The sequence below is a fragment of the Schistocerca americana genome, chromosome 4 (genome assembly GCF_021461395.2).
Source record: "Schistocerca americana isolate TAMUIC-IGC-003095 chromosome 4, iqSchAmer2.1, whole genome shotgun sequence".
In the NCBI taxonomy this organism is placed as follows: Eukaryota; Metazoa; Arthropoda; class Insecta; order Orthoptera; family Acrididae; genus Schistocerca; species Schistocerca americana.
This window is the reverse complement of record NC_060122.1, coordinates 707,396,317-707,417,407: the sequence shown is the minus strand read 5'-3', so window position 1 is coordinate 707,417,407 and position 21,091 is coordinate 707,396,317. Positions and strand designations below refer to the sequence as shown.

The 21,091-nt window shown below is 38.3% G+C and overlaps 1 protein-coding gene across 3 annotated transcripts in view; it reads left to right on the top strand.

Annotated features, from left to right (window-relative positions):
• Positions 1–21,091, top strand: part of LOC124614005 (papilin) — a 256,846-nt gene that overhangs the window by 216,218 nt on the left and 19,537 nt on the right. For all 3 annotated transcript variants that reach the window (XM_047142813.1, XM_047142814.1, XM_047142815.1), the window contains exons 34-35: positions 11,452–11,607; positions 15,488–15,601. In XM_047142813.1, coding sequence (XP_046998769.1) covers positions 11,452–11,607; positions 15,488–15,601 — 270 coding nt within the window. The remainder of the gene's footprint in view (positions 1–11,451; positions 11,608–15,487; positions 15,602–21,091) is intronic.

The window sequence follows — 21,091 nt, the reverse complement described above, 5'->3', positions numbered from 1 at the left end:
TCTTTTTATGGGTTTTATGGAATGTGGAAGGACAATCACTTCAGTAGTCCACTAAGAGACATTAATAAAACTAAGGAGAGCCATTAAAAATGAGCAACATGATCTCTTGACAATCAGTGTTGTGATGGAAATGCTCCACCAAACTGTTCCCACCAAACTTCAAAATTGTTGCATAAGTTCAAATGAGAGGTTGTTGAACATGTTCCCTGCAGTTTATACTTTGCTCCAAATGATTTCCACCTCTCCATGCACATGAAAAATTGGCTTGACCCCCAATGCTTGGACACCTATGAAGAACATCAAGGTGCTATCATCAGCTGGCTACAATCTCAGCTAACAGCATTTAAGGCAGAGGGAATTCGGCAATTTATTAAGAGATGTAATAAATGCTAATATCTGAATTGTGAGTAAGTAGAGAAGTAACAGTAAGGAATGGTTTGAATATTTTTCAAATAAATTTTATTGTTTCAGTATTTTATTTATAACCAAATGGAGGTTATTTTCCAAATAGCTCTTGTAGTATCTTACAATGTGTTATGGTAGGGTTTGTCACCAAATTTGTCTGTAGAGAAAAAGCATGAATTATACCATTTGTTTTGTGTTCTTGCTTTTTTACACTGCGTCCTTCTGCACTGCTGCATTCTGACACGTGCTAAGTAGTTATTATGTGGACACTTTAATGTTGCAGTTTTAGGTGAGGTGTGTTTTGAACTTTGGGAGGATGAGATACCAGTAGAGGTCTAACCTAAACTTCCTTGCTTACAACACTGCCAAATTAGCAAGCAATTGTGTGGCAGCCAATACTGAATGTTTCGTATACTCCATATTGCTTTGAGTTGTGTGTTGCTTGTTATTTTCTTTTCTTGTTTTAAAATTGTTATTGAGACCAATCTTGGTCCATTACTGAGTTTGAGTATGATTCTCATGACACCAGGAAGGACAGATGATCTCTCACAAAAGTACAGATCACATGCATAGGCTAACCAGCCTTTCGGGGGACCGCAGAGCTTATTCCCCCTTACCGCTCCTTGCTCCTCAGACTGTATAATTTCTCATTTGTTTATGGTCATGGCTGACTGCTACATTAAAGTACCCACACTTTACTGAATCTTAAGAAAACAAAACAAAAGTTTCTTCTGTTTTTACAAATATTTGTGTCAAGATAGCTGATGCCCCAATCACAAAGAATTTAAAATGCTGATACACAGAAAAAATGTGAAGACAATGTATAATTAAGTGTTTCTTTTTTATTGATGACAAGGTAATTGAAAATAGTGTTCTTATTTTACTTTTGAAATAATTAGCCCTGACACTGTAAAGAAACAACTAGAATTTACTCATAGCACTTTATGAAAATAACAGAACTCTTGGATGAAAAACTAAGACAGGGGTCAACTATCTTTATCATGAATGAGGGCAGTATTTTATTGTGTTGGTTTGGATAGCAGGGTAATCACAAAAATGCTAGATTCACAGTCTTCTGCTTGTCAAGAATTTAGAGTCGAGTTAACAGCTGAAACCACATAACATGTGAAGACATGTCTACTGACGACAGTCAGTCTTGCATATTGTTAGACATATACAAAAGTTATAGATTTTTCATTTTTTGGACCTGCGGCATCCTCTGTTTGCTGATAATAGAGGAAAGTGTGAAACGATTCAGTACCGTGCAAAGATTAAACAAAGAGATTCCCTAAGACAATAAATCCATGCACTTTAATTTTCTGAGTTTGATACATGAACAGAGCGAACATGGTTACCAGTCTAAATCAGAAGTGCACTAAATAGGAACTGTTTTCTTTTGTTCAACAGTGATAGTATGTAATCTTCATGTTACAATTACATGGTTGTTTTAAAGTTTCTGTAGGAAAAACAAACGTGGTTTACATTCACAAAAGATTCTCTCTTATTGGACAGTTTGAGAGCAAACTACCCATAACAAAGTTCTTTACACTTGAATTACAATTCCTTTTTGGAAAGTGATTTGCAATCACAAATTTTGTTTTGCCCTTTCTTGTCATTCCTTTTATAAAAATACTAATAAATACACCATATTTACATTATTTTGATTTTTATGCAGTGTAAGTAACATAAACACTAAAAGTAAAGAAAAGAAGAAAAAAAAAATGTTGTGACATAGGGCCTCGACCCCATGACTCTTGGATAACTCTCCCGTTCTCTTCCTGCTGCATAAACCACAGCCTGGGAAGAACAGTAACATATATGGCTGTTACCTCACCTGTTCCATGCCAAAATTGATATTTTGGCTTTCTGGTGCTCCCACTTCTGTCACTTACATTTCTGGCCAAGCCCTCCACGTACTATAAATTTGGATGAACTTGGTGATGATGAGTGGGTGCAGGCCCCATGCTAGTTACAACAGCAAGTACACAAACAGGGCAAAAATTTGCACATGAATGACTATGGGGCCACAAGCTTTTCATTTTAGTCAGATATTACTGAAAAAAGTTGCACATTGCAAGTCATTGTGTAATTAAGTGCCAAGTGACCCAGAATAAGAATGTACAACTTTGTGACTTATCAGTAGTTAACCTCTACATATTATGTGTGATGAACTCCAATTTCACAAGAAGGTAGCACACTAGGTGTCACCCATATTGATATCTGAATTTAAAAACTTACATATGAAGAACTTCTAAGATGCTTTCAGTGAGAGTGTAATGATGTCTTCACAAGAGTCTCTGAAATGGTATGAAACCTAGGCTGATACCATCAATTAGAAACAAATAGAGAGAATGGCAGTATTTGTCTTTCCCATACCTGAGAAAGTTCTGAACACAACTACCAGCAGATAAAGTTACATTAAGGAAACTGGATGTCCAAAATGACTGTGATATACAGCATATCATGATTCATAGTGGTTCATTGATATAAGGGACCAGTTCTATTCTCAAATGTAACAAGGGTGAGTTCAGGAATGAAGTTAAGGCTTCATATGAGTATAGTACATCATTCACAAAATTTAGTGAATCATACATATGAAGTTCATACATGATGTACAGTTTAAGTCAACATTTATTTCAAAGCTATTAGACCTTGTATTGTAACAAATAAAACTTGGTGGGGGATATGTGATTAAAATAACATCTAGAATTTTCTCTCCACAGCTTCCCTAGACAGCTACACTGAACCATCATATCCTTGCAATTACTTAAGCATTTGCAAGCACATATGCCTTCTCTTCTCAGGAACTCAAAAACTGTAACATTCATCATACAATCCTAATCTGGACTGAAATACATCAACCAACATCCCTGCTAAAATTATGATTATTGGAGCTATTTTCCAAAAATAATGGGCATTCTTCCCACTACCCTCCACATATTATTGTGAGTGCCATTTCATCATCTTCCAAATCCTTAAAACAGCTCAATCATTTTCTTTGAATCTCCTCAACTCATTCCTTTGCCATATGGCTCATATCTACATTACCACACCCAATGAAAAGATTTGCCTATGCACCTCCCCATTCCAGTTACGAACTACGTCGTAAAAGTATCTGAACTTAAATTTTCTCAGCATGTAGTGATGATAGACAGTGACACTTTCTAAAGTGCAAGAAGAAACTTCAGACACTTCCCTGAGTTTCTACTCTGTTATCGTTGTGTTACTCATTGACTTAGTTACTGGAATAGGTAGGCGCACAAGCAAATCTTTTCATTGCGTTTGGCCATGAGATATCTATCTGACAAAGGAATGTGTTGAGGAGGGTCAAAGAAAATGACTGGGCTATTTCAAGGATTGGAAAGGTGATGAAATGTTACTCATAGTAGCATACAAAGAGTACTGGGAGGAGTGGCCATTATTTTTAGAAAATGACTTTCAATAACTGTGGTCCTAGCATTGTTATTTGATGTGTTCCAGTACTGATTAGTGTTGTGTGATGAGAGAAAAACACTTAGGTTTTTCAGTTGAATGTTTTGTTTTTTGAGTTTTGCTACTAAGAAGGGAACTCATATATGTTTGCAAATAAGGCAACTTAAATAATTGTATGATTATGGTGATTCAGGCAGAGCGTTTGTCCAGGGAATCTGTTCAGAGAAAATCCTAGAAGCTATTTAATCATTTATCTCCCAATCGGTTTTATCATTTATAACATCAATCAAATGATTTTCAAACATTCATTGGATTTCTAGTTTGTCAAGATGACTGAAGATGTTGAACATAAATCTTGCAAAAAATATTGTCAAATGTTTCATTATTTTATTAATGAAGTATTGCTTACATTTTGACATATGATTAGAGGCAAAGGAAAATACAGCTAAAAGAGTTTTTCAACCAGTTCCAAAATGGTCAGTATTTGTGAAGGTTTACAAACAAATTAGGAGGTAGCATTCCATGCACAGTGCAACTGTTTTAAAGAGCATGTGAAATCAGATAATGCGAGAATGCCCAAAAGACTGATATAAACAAAGATTCTACTCATGTATTTTTATGCATTGATTTAAACATGTGCAGAGTATCTGAAAACTTTGTGCCCAAGTTGATTATGCCCAAAAGAAAGAATTTTACCTTCATACTACATAGGACATACTCCACATTGCCAACAGTGATCTTATGTTTCTTATCAAAGAGGTAACTGGAGGTGAGTTGTGTTTATGAGCAGGACTTGGAAGCAAAATTACATTCAGTGCAGTTGTAGCAGTCTCATTCTTGTGGTCGGAGAAAATATGGCAGGTCTGGATCAAATTTAGGCCGAGTCTGATTTGATGGTCTTGGAATTATGTCACTCATATTATTAATCTAAAGGACACAAAATGACCAAAACATGCTAACTGAAGTTATTTGTTGTAGCTATACTAATGTTTTACATAATACACTAGATCCATGGAGCAAAAAAAATTAGCAGTTGCATAACAAAAATGCTTCAAAGGATTCAGTGGCCTGATTCAGATATAAGTAATGAAAAATAGGCTTTTAATCATCAGACAGGCTACCTGCCCTGCCGCTTTCCATCTCATCAAGTTCTATTAAAATAAAATTATGGACTTATATAATTGTTAGTCAAGTTTACAATCAACTGTGAATCTGTCAAGATGTAATCTCTCATATCTCAGAAATTAAAACATTCTGGACTGCAGAAATCAATTCAAATTTGAAATGATAAAATTTATAAATTAGTAAGATAAATAGTTATTAGAACAGGGCAGTAAGTGCTGCAACATTTCACTCAGATGAAGAGTTTTTTCTCCTAAAACAATGTACTTGCAAATTTGCTACCTTGCTGTTTTGGCTAAATGTATGTTACCCTTTTTTATGATTCCAGTAGGTTACATACTATCAGTGTTGGATAAGAGAATAGTGTTCCTTTTTAATGCACTTCTGATGTAGACCAGTAACCTTGTTTGCTCTGCTACTGTGACATTGTTTGTGTATCTGAAATTTACTGTCATCTGCAGGACGTTATTTACACCTTTTCCAAAAATACTGACAGGACTTTACTCAATGATAGTGCAATAATTCTGTATTCTTATAACAAAATTAAGATTTGATTTGATTCTCCCATTTATTTCGTTACATTTCTTGTCTTTATCCTCATCTTTATTATATTGCAGGGAAAACATTTAATTAAAATAGTAAGTTAGCTTTAGAGTTTATCTTCTTGTGAATAATCAGCAGTAAAGATGCAAGTGATGAGTCATATTTGACTTAATAAGCAGTAAATATGCCAGAGCACCTCATAATAAGCTCATTCAATATTAAGAAACAATTGAGTTCTTTGAGCACCTGCAGATCATTATGATAGATACTTTGCCGGACATAAATCAAAAATGTGCCTGTAAATTTGTGTTTTGAGAACAATAGTACCCTTCAGTGCCCTGTTTGAATTTTTATGGTGTTTAACTGTATATTTTGTAAAAGCAACCTCTCGAGGGAGGTTTCTACTAATGATAAAAACTGATAAAATTGCCAGTTTGGCCAGGGTGCTTAGCCAATACACTCATCTGCATAATATCTGAAGAGTGATTGTGGGTTAAGGAAGCTTGATGTGACCAGAAATGTTATTTTAAAACAGGATTAGTCTGTAACCATTAATGACAGTGTGAAGTTGCTCTCCTTGGAAGTAATATGAAAGTTATATGGTTATAAGTGTGTCACATCATTTTATATGAGATTCAAAGCTGTTATAGATGCACCTTTTCTCCAGTATATGATCTGAAGGAGCACAAGAACTGAAATGGGTTGATAAGCTTATGAAGAAAAGTTTTAATGGCATTTGTATGTAACAGTGAAGACCATGGGCTTTGTTCAGAAATTTCTATACTATCTGGCAAGATAGTGTCATACAGAAGTAGTTGGAAATGGCAGCAGCATAACTGCAAGTGGATGAATCACTGGAGGTAGCGATGGAACCATAAATATGAAATTTCAGAGTGGTGTGATTACCAACAATCTTCCAACCAATATATGCAATTGTGAGGATGATGTGTTGATTTGTGAATGACAATAACATGGAAATCAGAAACAAGTATGAAGCACAAGTCATCAGCTGACAAACAAAGAATATCCAAAGAGCAAATCAAAAGCAAGACAGTGAGACATAGCCAAATACTGATTGCTGCATGACCTGTAGCTTTATATGGAACAGGAGTGTGACTGTCAGGTTACTGCACTGAGGTACTTAATTGTGTTACCTGTAATTGCCATGCAGTCACTTGATGCAGTAAGAGGGAAGATTGTATACTGTCAACTTGGACACCTCTATAATGATTTCAGGCTAAAGCCATTTCTTCTCTAATCCAAACCATTTGGATTGGGAAGAAAATAAAAATCAGTGGACTACACATTTTTAGTGAGTGGCTTATGAATTTGAAGAGCTGAAAGATGATGTTTTGAATGAATACAAACCCACTAGTTCAAGATTAATTCATTTTAATCTTAATATATCTCCATGAATCACCAAATCATCATAAATTTGAAGAAATCACATGTGTAATAGATGTTTTTTTAAATAGTAAGTAAAGCTGTCCTCAATGAAGAGATTGGTTTGACCATCATAGTACTTCATTAGGCATCATACTATTGGAAGAAGTATGCCATTGCCTTCCTCTGATCTTTGAAGTGATATATTCGTCCACTTGTAGGGGTTTCTTACAATTTAATGTGGGCTGTGAACCATAGTCCAGCTTGACAGGTCTTAAATTACCAAATCACTGCCAGAGGTGAAAGAAATTATAAATGACACAAAAAATCCCAGGAGTAGGTGGGTGTTGCATCCCAGACCTTTGGATCTGTAGTCTGGCAGTAACTCACAAAGCAACTCTGCTATGCTCATTCAGAGAACACAAAATGGACTTTTTGAGAGTTTCAGAAAAAAATATTTTCAACAACCTGGGCTGGTTTTAAAAGTGTACCGGAAGTCGTCGTCGTCTTCTTCTTCTTCTTCTTCTTTTTAAAAAACTGCACGCCCTATGAGCTTGTCTTTCGATTTTTTTTTAACCTAATGATGTGGCCACAATAGCTGATTCTGTTGTGTTTCCGAGGAGTAATTTGGGGCTAGACATCCATGGTGGGATGCACCACAAACAAGCCTGTGAAAAGAGCACAAAAAATTGATACAATAAGAGATTTCACCATATGAAGGAACAGAGAGAGGTATCCTTTCCTTCAGTAAAATTGCATAAGTATGCAATGTGTGGCTAATAATCAATGTTTTACATGAAAATGAGAAAATGGGAAAAATTCCATAAATGGATTTTAGGCTAGCATTCAAGCTTTCAAATGACAGTGTGGTACGATATTTAAAAAATGTAAAATTTATATGGAACATGGACATTTAGATGCATCTATTGATGGTAGGCAAGGGAAACAAGTGAACCATGACCTGGATACATTGCAGAGAAACTACATGGGGGAATATTTCTGTAGTAGGGTTAGCCATGATTCATGTGGGGGAAGACAACTTTATCAATGGTTAATTCCCTTGCCCCACTGTCCATTGTCATATCTCCATTTTATTGCCTCCCTGAAGACAGTCGTCATTCTTTAGAAGGGTACAGTGGAGTTTTCGTTCCTTTCATACTTTGATAATATATTCTATATATATAAAATATTCTTTTTTCCCCAGCAGTATCTCACCACTGTTTGAAGTTTAGCAATCTGGACTGCAGGCTAAGAATAACCAACAAGAGCTCCAGCCTTATTGAGTCGATTCCCACAGTGGATTGAGTGGAATTTGTATCTGTGTGTCACTCTCATTGTTACCTTTCTGAGTTTCTTTCACCAATAGCTATGTCTCATGCAGACAAAGTAACTAACTGGTTTGAAAAATACTCACATCCTTCACAGGGAATGGTGGAATGCTTTAAAATTTCATCAAGCTATTATTACAGTGATAATTGACAATTACTGTAATATTCAGTGGTACGAGGCAAATTTCTAGAATCTGCACAATTTTTCATATGAAAATATGATGTGTAACATAGGAATCCCCTCCCGCTCTCCTCTCATATGATCAAGTCCGTGAAGTGAACTGATAGTTTAGATCAACTTAACATCTTTCACAGGAGATGGGTCAGGGCAGAATATGTATGTATACTTGTCCATATATGAAGCACAGTACCTCAATATATTAGAAGAATAGATAGGCAAAAAAAAACAGTTAGCTCAGAAATAATTTTCTACATATTCTCTTTGTTTGCCATTACTTCATTTCCAAGATTATTGATAATTATATCTCTCTTCTACAGATGTATGTGTGTCGTGTCATAGGATTTAGTTTTTAGCAACTCAAATTCAGGTTGAGGGAATCACTTCCTCATTTATTCATAGCCATTGTATTTGGCCAGTAAGTTGTTTTGTTGACAATAGCATGTGAATTAATGAGGTTTTTGTTATTTCTTTATACACAATATTCTCTCGTGCCTTACACTTTTTTCAGCTGGCTTCTTTTGTTACATAATAAAAGGACTTTAGATATTTCTAAGTACATTAGTAGTGGGCAATAACAAAAACTAATTATTGCTGGTAATAACAACACTATTTCACATTGATTAATTCTTTGTATCATTTGCTACAACTAAAATGTGTTACTATTATTAGCATTTTTACTAACATATTTTTATGCAACTATGCACACAAATTAAAAATTACTCAACATGTTTAAAGGTGTAAGGTATGAAAAGTTTATGGTGTAATGCCATATATGTGTTGTGCAGTTCCATTATGTTTAACTGACATGCATTACATGTTGTTGTGAATGAAGTGTTGTAAGGTTCCATGGCATATGATGGTGATGAAAAATGGGATGCATTGCCTTTAATGATTTGGTTAAAATAAGAATCGTATGTAGGTCTGAAAGGCTGTTATGTGCTAACACACTATGTGATTAAACATATCCAGACACCTAGCTGAAAATGACTTACAAGTTCCATCGGTAATGCTGGAATTCAGTATGGTGTTGGCCCACCCTTAGCCTTGATGACAGCTTCCACTCTCGCAGGCATACATTCAACGAGGTGCTGGAAGGTTTCTTGGGGAATGGCAGCCCATTCTTCTCGGAGTGCTGCACTGAGGAGAGGTATTGATATTGGTCACTGAGGCCTGGCACGAAGTCAACTTTCCAAAACCTGCCAGATGTGTTCCATAGGATTCAGGTCAGGACTCTGTGCAGGCCAGTCAGTTAGAGGGATGTTACTAATTGATGTTTTGGCTTTTTAGTCAGTAAGTTGTAAAAAAAATTTTTTAATTAAAAATGCCTGTTATAATCAAGGCCAAAAAAATACTGAAAAATGCCAGTGATTCAGAACTAAAATAGCAATACTGGTTTCAACTAGTCAGTTTTTCCCAGCCCTAGCCTGATCTGTAATAATTGCAGATCTCTTTGGTAATTTTTAAAGAATGCTCCTAAACCCATTTCCATAGCGTCTGTCATTCATTTCAGAATCATAATCTGCACCTCCTTTTTGCCCAATAAAAAGAGCCACCATTTAGCACGAGCCCACATTTGTTCACATCAGAGCACACTCTAATCTTTTTTCCAGATCTGTACAGTGTTTTAATTCTTCCTTACCAGCCATTCTACTCTTGGACACTTCCTCTGTGATAATCCTATACATTTTCTTGCACATAAGGCAATTTTTGTTCCTGCCATCCAAACTTTCAGGAATTATTTGGACCACAATGACTCTCATCAGTGTAACGAATAGTCCATCCAGTATTTTGCAAGTGGTTTATTTCCTGCAAGAACTCTGCTACTTGGTTATTTTCTATCAGCATAGTTTTTTGGTGAATTTTTGGTATCTGAAACCCAATTGTCAAGTAGTGTGCCAAAGTGTTGTTTCACTCATCCAATTCGTTCTTCAAATTTTTCAATATGGCTGCTACTGTTGGAAACTGCTTTTCTACATACAAGTCATGGATTTTCCTTCTTATAACTCCCTGTGTAAACTTGTCCAATGCAAATTTCTTTCACCTGCCAGTACTACTTTTGGTGGCACAAGACATGAAGGTTCCCCGCATTCTCTCAAAATTTGCTTCACTGTTCTTTCACTAATACTGAGATATTCAGAAATTCTATGTAGTGCCTGAGGTTATGATACTGAACTACTCACAACCTGTTCTTTTTGGCCTGAGAGTAAGCAAACACACTGATCACCATGGACTTTTCATAACTGCATAAATGATACACAGTTCCACACAAGAACAAGGCTATTAATTCTATCATAAAGACTGTGTCACATGAGTATACAACATTGAAAGTCAACATGCTTGTTTTTTATCTGACAGGAAGCACCAATGTAAACACTGCAACAATGAATGATGGAGTGGAAATTCTGTTCAGAGGTCTGTTAACGTGTCATATCCAAGGACATGGTACATAACAATGCAAAAGCAAATAAATTAGTCACTTGGTATTAGTGCTTTATGTAGATTTATGAGCATAAAACATAACAGCTGTGAAAGGCAACAATAGACAGAAATAGAATTTACACTCTTTGTCTTGTTCATGCATACCATCGTTAGGTGAATAGTAGCAATCTACATCCATTATTATTACAACAAATAACTAATGAGAAACCAACAAAAATCTGTCTGTCAGTAGAAAATGCTTCTATCTTTAAATTGGGCAAAGGAAACTGTTTACATATTTGTGGTCTGTCTTCTGCGACTCTTCAAAGTTAACATTCACCAAAAAGCACTCTCAAATATTACTGCATATGTCATCCCATTTCCAACTAAACTGTAATATTCATACACCAAATAAAAGTAGACATTTACAAAATTCCAGGACGGTACAACACATCAACTTTTGTCATGCAATGCAGTCAGAAAATGAGTTCAAAGTCAGGGATCAGTCATGGCAACAGGCATTAAGACCCATGTCATTGGCAGTTTTAATATGTTTTAATGGTAGCCAATGAATGTAAACTTTAATTTCATGTATAAGAACAGTGTGATGCTAATTTTCAACTACTGAATATTTTTCAGTGCCTGTGCAAGTAAATGTAACAGTAGACCGAACAGTTTATCCTGTTGGGAGTGAAATATCCATTGCCTGTGATGTTGATGGGTATCCCATCCCACAGGTTCAGTGGTTTAAGGATGACAATCCTCTTCAAGTTGGAAACAGAATTCAAGTTTCAGGTAACATATGTACCTTGTTTTATGAATCATTTTGTAATATGGTAATGAACAGTCAATTGTTTTACATAATACTAAAGATAATTGTTGGTAAGGATATTTTAAATATCATGCTGGTCATCAGGTTGCAGCTAATGTTCTTTGTCAGTGTCTGTTTAAATGTTATTCTGATAATATTTGATGCTTGGTAGGGCCCACTGCTATAAATTGTTATTAACTATCATTACAAGTTGGTGATTTGTAATTCACTCATGTTGTATCAAATGATACCCTAACATTTGATAGTGTTGGTTTCCATAATATGTAACATGTGTGAAGTACAAAAGAGAATGGTTGTACTGATGATACTAACTTTACAGACAATAGTACATTAATTGTGTTTCCAAATTAAGGGTTGACATGTAATAAAAAAATGAGAAAAAAAAGCCTTATACTTTAACAAAGAGACTAAATAGGTACTAACAAAGAGATAGAGGGGCTGGCCAGTACTTACCTCAGCTCAGTACAGCCGATAGATACACATAAAACACATAAAACAGAACCGAAAATTTACGTTCCTAGCTTTCGGAACAAATGTTCCTTCATCGGGGAGGAGAGAGCGGAAAGAAAGGGAAGAAGGGAAAGGAGATTCAGTTACTCACAACCCAGGTTATGAAGCAACAGGGAAAGGAAAATAGGTAGGGTAGCAAGGATGGAGGCATGGACAACCATGCCTCCATCCCTGCTACCCTCCCTATTTTTCTTTCCCTGTTGCTTCATAACCTGGGTTGTGAGTAACTGAATCTCCTTTCCCTTCTTCCCTTTCTTTCCGCTCTCTCCTCCCCGATGAAGGAACATTTGTTCCGAAAGCTAGGAACGTAAATTTTTGGTTCTGTTTTATGTGTATCTATCGGCTGTACTGAGCTGAGGTAAGTACTGGCCAGCCCCTCTATCTCTTTGTTAGTATTTGTTTCACATCTCATATGAGAATTTCCATTAATCATTTAGACTAAATAGGTACTCAGTACTTACACTCAAGAAATTGTAATACTGCCAATAGACACATGGAAAAGTGAAAACACTAAACCTAGTTTCTGGAACTATTAGTTCCTTTCTCAGGAAGCAGAGATGAGTAGGTTGGGGAATATTAGAAAGGAGTAGCAGGTCCCTTCAGACTCCAGGATGAGAGGGATGTATGTCCTCTATTGGCAGTAAACCCAATATTTTATTAGTTACAGGAAAATACATACACATGGCATAAATGTTGCCTATCTTGGTTAATGAGAAGAAGGCTTTTGCATCTTCCGTACATAAAATTCAATCAGTTGAGAATGCAATGACGATGCACCTTCAGTGCATCCGATTCTTTTGAGTTATCGTTACTCATATTCTGATTTACAAAAACCTTATATTCAATAGGGTACTCAAAATATCAAAGCTGACAATGTAGTAGAGATTTCTATGTAAACACTTAAAGTGATTGGAGCATTCAATGTATAATATTTCTGGCTCCAAATGGCACCCACAGAGTACATCGAGCTCTGACCCTCCCAATTTTCACCCCCCCCTCCTCCCCCAGTTCATATACATAATTACCCTGAATACACTCCTGGAAATTGAAATAAGAACACCGTGAATTCATTGTCCCAGGAAGGGGAAACTTTATTGACACATTCCTGGGGTCAGATACATCACATGATCACACTGACAGAACCACAGGCACATAGACACAAGCAACAGAGCATGCACAATGTCGGCACTAGTACAGTGTATATCCACCTTTCGCAGCAATGCAGGCTGCTATTCTCCCATGGAGACGATCGTAGAGATGCTGGATGTAGTCCTGTGGAACGGCTTGCCATGCCATTTCCACCTGGCGCCTCAGTTGGACCAGCGTTCGTGCTGGACGTGCAGACCGCGTGAGACGACGCTTCATCCAGTCCCAAACATGCTCAATGGGGGACAGATCCGGAGATCTTGCTGGCCAGGGTAGTTGACTTACACCTTCTAGAGCACGTTGGGTGGCACGGGATACATGCGGACGTGCATTGCCCTGTTGGAACAGCAAGTTCCCTTGCCGGTCTAGGAATGGTAGAACGATGGGTTCGATGACGGTTTGGATGTACCGTGCACTATTCAGTGTCCCCTCGACGATCACCAGTGGTGTACGGCCAATGTAGGAGATAGCTCCCCACACCATGATGCCGGGTGTTGGCCCTGTGTGCCTCGGTCGTATGCAGTCCTGATTGTGGCGCTCACCTGCACGGCGCCAAACACGCATACGACCATCATTGGCACCAAGGCAGAAGCGACTCTCATCACTGAAGACGACACGTCTCCATTCGTCCCTCCATTCACGCCTGTCGCGACACCACTGGAGGCGGGCTGCACGATGTTGGGGCGTGAGCGGAAGACGGCCTAACGGTGTGCGGGACCGTAGCCCAGCTTCATGGAGACGGTTGCGAATGGTCCTCGCCGATACCCCAGGAGCAACAGTGTCCCTAATTTGCTGGGAAGTGGCGGTGCGGTCCCCTACGGCACTGCGTAGGATCCTACGGTCTTGGCGTGCATCCGTGCGTCGCTGCGGTCCGGTCCCAGGTCGACGGGCACGTGCACCTTCCGCCGACCACTGGCGACAACATCGATGTACTGTGGAGACCTCACGCCCCACGTGTTGAGCAATTCGGCAGTACGTCCACCCGGCCTCCCGCATGCCCACTATACGCCCTCGCTCAAAGTCCGTCAACTGCACATACGGTTCACGTCCACGCTGTCCCGGCATGCTACCAGTGTTAAAGACTGCGATGGAGCTCCGTATGCCACGGCAAACTGGCTGACACTGACGGCGGCGGTGCACAAATGCTGCGCAGCTAGCGCCATTCGACGGCCAACACCGCGGTTCCTGGTGTGTCCGCTGTGCCGTGGGTGTGATAATTGCTTGTACAGCCCTCTCGCAGTGTCCGGAGCAAGTATGGTGGGTCTGACACACCGGTGTCAATGTGTTCTTTTTTCCATTTCCAGGAGTGTATTTTTGACATCCTTGTAAACATTGAAATTACTATGGGAAAAAAATTTATCTTCATATTTCTGTGAGTAGTTACAAAATATTATTTCATACATTACTGCATGAGCTTTGTAATCCTATGTTGGAACTTTAATGTTCCTGTTTCATATAACCTGAAGACATAGTAACAACAGGGAAGTACCAGTACATTCATTGCAAAGTGTCTGATTTTTCCTGTCAGGATGCTACTTGTTGACATATTTCTCCCAAGTTATAACTGTAAGCACGTAATTCACATAGAATCTTTTGAGTTAAGTAGAAGGACTTCACAATGTCACAGCTAGCCAAGTATATATTTGTATTATATTTTTTGAGCTAATGCAAACAAGAGCACATCAGTAAATGTATACCAGCAATGTAGTCAATGGACACATATCACTTTGGTTTTTAAAAACACCATAGCACGAACACTACAAATTAACATAAATGATTGTGAGCCTACAATATTTTGACATTACAAAACTTCAGCAATATACTGGCCCTGTAAACATTATTTCTGTACCAGTGGCCTCCAGCAATACTTAAGTGCCAAAGCTGAAAACACCTGCATTTCTGTAGCCTGGATTAATAATGACCTGTGTTCATAGATCTGTTGGATACAGAACCTAGGACAACACAGAATAATGTTGATCATATTCACAAAATTCTTAATGGTTTCATAAGCTGGATCTTTATATGTCTTACACTAAGTTCCAAAACACATTTTTCAAAATTGCTATGGGTGAATCTTGGTAACATTCACACCTAATTGTTCAATAATTGGCTGAATACATAAATGCACACCTTAACAGTTTTACTAAATATACTTGTTTCTTAGACTTATATGTTTACAACTTGCAGAAAGTCACAGACTGCTGATATCAAGAGCTGAGGGAACAGACTCTGGCACATATCGATGTGCAGCATCAAATCCATACAGTGCCTCATCTAGTGCTGTCTCAGTTGTTGTTGAAGGTAAATATCAATATATCTGTGTGTGTGTGTGTGTGTGTGTGTGTGTGTGTGTGCGTGTGTGCGTGTGTGCGTGCATGTGTGTGCGTGTGAGTGCGCGCGCGTGTGTGTGTGTGTGTGTGTGTGTGTGTGTGCCAAAGGTACTTCAAGAGCTATCTCCTTCTGTGGATACTGTCATTTCTCCAGGAAATAAAGAACATATCAGTATTGGTTGAATTTACTCTCAGTAGGTAGTCGGTGGTAGTTTACAGGGGCTCATACAAGAAAGCTGGGACCAAAGAGAACTCAAGGTTTACATTGATCTCTCTTACCAACAGGTTTGAGATGTTCTCACCCACTGAAATGGAAACTGAGCCAGTACAATGCACTTCACCTTTAGGGAAGCCCATCATATTCCATTTCAGAGACAGGCAAACACAAAAGGATAGGGGTGTGTAAAATGACAGCAGTTTAAATGTACAGTGAATAACGGTACCCCTTAAGGAAATCTCAGCAAGTGATGGTCTCATCTAATGTGGTGAAGAGGCCGTCCCAGCAGCCACTCAGGAAAGAAGGTGCAACCATCTGCAGATGGAGATGTGTATTGAAATGAGTGATGCCTGTTGTCTGGGCTCTAAGGTCACAGTTGGATTATTCTAGCAACTACCAGAAAAGGCCGAGAATATCAGTCTTGCCCATTGAATTTCAGTTTATGTTTCAACCAGAGACTTTAAACCTTCTAGGGCAAGCTAGGCTGCAACTTCTTTAGAATTGTGTTGCAGGGTTAAAAACTGAAGTGTATCACTAAATGGGTCATCACTCCACTATATATCAGAAGCTGCTATACAGATAGTTTACTTTAAGTTGAGCTTAAACAAGGTGTTTTTAGAGCAGACAACTATCTAAAGCTGTTGTCACTTTGCAAGACAGAAGTGTCCACATCATACTCATTATTGAGATATAACATAATTGGATAGATAAAAAATCTACTCCCCAAGCGGTGGCAGGAGAAAACATATATATGGGTAACGTAAATTTAGAAACTGTTTGAAGGCAGTGGCTCCTTGTGGCAGAAGGGTCAAGGGAATGAGTGGTGAGATTTAGGAAATGGGCAGAGTTCAGAAAAGTCACCCAGAGGAGACTTACCGGATGGGATGAGAAGGAGAGGCTGCTTGTTGGGGACTGACAACAGTCTCCAATCTTTTCAAATCCCTCCCCCTTTCCTAAACCTCATCAGTCCTTTACCTTCATCCCTCTTGCTTCCCTTCAACCACTCTGCCAGAAGAAGGAGCCACTGGCTCCAGAAGCTTCTGCATTTACTTAACCCCTACATATATTTCCTCCTGCTGCCACTTGGTGAGTATATCTTTTATTTATCAAATTAAATTGCATTTTCAAAAATTGATTATTTTTGTTCTGGACGTGTGGGAGAAAGGGCAACACATGATCACCGAGAATTTATAAACAAACATCCTGGTTCACAATCACAGTAACCTCAATCAGTAGGTTCAATCCATGGTATGAAAAACACCATTAAAACATTGCAGCAGCACCTCTGCCTAAACTACACCCTCCATACACTACACTTTACACATCTTACTGGGCCATTGCTGCACTTGAAACCTGTGATCATTTCAAAAGAGACCTAACTGCAACTTGTTGAAACACACTGCACACCTCCAGTCAGCTACTCTGTAGTTGTCTGTCCCATCAGAGTTGTACAGCCTCATGTGCTGCTGTGTTCAATGGCCATTTGCAAGGTAATCTACTCCAAATGTTCATTGCTTGCAGCTTTCAATGTTTACTCAGAAATTGGTTGAAATTGGCATGCATTCACTAATTGTAGTAATTCCAGTTGGGTTCAAAACTGACAATTATTGACAAGTTATGAACTTATCTCCATCCCTGTCAATTGCTATCTTTTATGACCACTGTTCTTATGTCACGTTATGTAGCTGCAGGTGGTGCATCATGCCTTGTAGACATGTAGATACACCAACATGTTAGGCAACTTCATTCATGATGTGGTCATAAGAAACTGTAAAAACTATTGCATCTTTCTACCATTCTGAGATATCTGCACTTTAACCCTTCTTATCGTGCTGATTCCATACAATCGGCTGGCACATACTCACCATTTCACTGTGCTGAGTTACATGATCGTTGTAGGATGTAATGTCACAAACCTAGCTGAGAGTGAAGTCTGTCAGTAGCATCTTGAGTTCATAGCCTGTTACTGAAAACAGTTTGAGCATTGAACAAAATCATATACAGTTGCTTAAAGTTTCATTAGTTTGACAATTTATTATGTTAAAATTGCATTTGAATGATACCATTTCATTTTGAACTTCAGTTCATAATTCACAAACACCAGGTCAGAACATACACTGCATGAGTATTTCAGTGGCAACACATTTTAGAAACGTTAACCTTCCACAGATCATCCATCATAAGAAAATAGTCCGTTACACACAGTCCTCAAAGTAAGTCACCTAAACATTTAATATAGCAAAGGTAAAGACACTACTATTAAATGCAGACTGTAAGACACAGTTCATATTTGCAATAACCAAAGAAGTTTAGTGAGTACATGGTCTGCACATGTTCAAAACTAACCACACACATCAGAACTTAGATGTATGTCATATAATTAACGGGCACAAACTTTCATGGAGATGTTGACTGTATGCTTGCTAGATGTCGACTGAGCATGTTTGGGTGAGCGATAGTGTATATAGAATGGCATAATGATATTTTGTGAGATTTTACTTATTAGTTTATAAAATTATAGAGTGAAAATTTGCTGTATAGATGATCTGTGGACCCCGACAAGAATTTGCTTTAACTAAAAGGTAGCTAGTTAGGAAAGTACAAAAGTTCACAGTACTATTTGATTAGCAATCTGTAATGCCTCTGCAATGATTTTCCTATTCCGTGTAAAGTTATCATAATTCAAGTTTTGCTAATTTAAATAAATTCTTAATTAGTGGTTTTATTACATAACAAAGATAAGAAAAATTACTGCAACAATAGCATAAAGTCAAACTCGGGCATTAACCAAACACAACGACTCAAATATCAAAAAATTTTGGGTGAAGCAAAACATTAATTATGAATATCTTTTAAATTAATTAGTTTGAATTTGGTTGCTGGAAATCATGTGTTTCCAATGAGTGGACTCAATCCTCACAATACTACTAATCACCTAACACTAATTTTCATATAGTATGATATTGTAATGACTTTGATTACTAATCTCTCTTAATAAGATATTAAGCAAAACTAAATATACTACTATAATCAGCTGACTGTAAAATATTTCATGGATAATGAAATTACTTAGAATATTGTGTGAATAGTTTTTTCGCAGTTTCAGATACATCCTGCATATATGCACTAGGTATATAAATAGTCAGATGAGAGATAAGGGAAAAAATTATTATTTAAGAGGAGTGGAATAAAATCAGGTGATTCACGCCACTTTGCTATTCCGCCACTGAATTTTACAAATATTGAAAAATTGATAACTAGATAATTCACTGTAAACACAACAGTCATTTACATTTACACATACACTGTCTAGCCACATTAATACGACCAACTGTCAGAAGCCCTTTGCAACATGGACCGCTGTGAGACCTGCAGGAAGAGAGTCAGTGAGGTTCTGCAAGTACCAATGGATGTGGTGCCATACGAACTCCAGTGCCGTAGCCAGCTGTGCTAGGTTTCTCATATGAGGATCCATGGCATGAACAGCCAGCTTGAAGTGGTCCCGGAGATTCTGAACTGGATTTAAATCTGGGGGGTTTGGTGGCCAGAGGTGTATAGTAAACTCATCCTGGTACTCTTTGAAACAAGCTTGTACTCTGTAAGCTGCGTTACACATTGCATTGTCCTGCTGGTAGATGCCATCGTGCTGAGAAAAAACAAACTGCATGTAGGGGTGAACACAGTTCCCCAGGACAGATGCATACTTGTGTTGATCCAGTGTGCTTTCCACAATGACAATATCACTCAGAAAATGTCACAAAAACATTCCCCAGACCATAACGCATCTTTCTCTGGCATGGGCCCTTCCAACATTTGTTGCAATATTTGCTTTTAGACATTTCATGCGCTTCACGCCAATGGCCACCTGTCTGATGGAGTTTAAAACATGATTCACCTGGAAAGGCTACCTGTTGCCACTCAGTGGACCTCCAGTTGTAGTGTTGGTGTGCAAATTCCAGCCTTTGTCAGCAAAGAACAGCAGTCACCATGGGTCCATGAACAAGGTGCCTGCTGTGGAGACCATACATGGCAACATTCACGGAATGGTAATTGAGTAGATGCTGTTGGTAGCCCTTATTTCATCTGGGTAGTCAGTTGCTCAGTAGTTGCATGTCTATTTGCCCATACACATCTCCACTGCTGTCATTCCCCCCATCGTCTGCGGCCCATGATACATCACAGTTGCCTCAGCGCCAATTTTGCATAGCACCATTTTGCCACTCACCATATGCTTCGACCACAGCAGCACACAAACAGTGTACAACCTTATTCATTTTGGAAATGCTTCCACACTTGACCCCAAAGCCAATGGTCATGCCCTTTTGAACACCAGATAAATCACTCCATTTCCTCATAACGACACAGCCTCCACCATTAGCCCTGTCACATGCTCTCTGTGAGTGGTTATTGCCTATTGATGGCAAACATAGGTGTTGGTCACACTAATGTGATTAGACCGTGTGCTTTTTTAAATTAATCACAAATCAAACATATGAAATTTACATACAATATAAAGTTACAGAAATGAATATTCTGTTCAATACAGAAATGTAGAATTTGGAAAAATACGACTTTCCATATTTATGTTAGTTACAAAATTGAATAATTAATCAGCCATTCGACAAGGCTATGACTTACTAAACTCATGCCCTAACATGTCTGACATTTTGCCCATAGCTTTCTGCCCCCCACCCCCACCCCCTCACCCCCAATTCCCTGCCCAAGCTCTCTGCAATATCCTGGGCTCCCTAACCTACAGCTCCTACCCCTTTAACCATCACTGCAGTAAGACTTGCCCTATGCACCCTCCTTTTTTTTTTTTTTTGGGTCATCAGTCTACTGACTGGTTTGATGCGGCCCGCCACGAATTCCTTTCCTGTGCTAACCTCTTCATCTCAGAGTAGCACTTGCAACCTATGTCCTCAATTATTTGCTTGACGTATTCCAATCTCTGTCTTCCTCTACAGCTTTTGCCCTCTACAGCTCCCTCTAGTACCATGGAAGTCATTCCCTCATGTCTTAGCAGATGTCCTATCATCCTATCCCTTCTCCTTATCAGTGTTTTCCACATATTCCTTTCCTCTCTGATTCTGTGTAGAACCTCCTCATTCCTTACCTTATCAGTCCACCTAATTTTCAACATTCGTCTATAGCACCACATCTCAAATGCTTCGATTCTCTTCTGTTCCGGTTTTCCCACAGTCCATGTTTCACTACCATACAATGCTGTACTCCAGATGTACA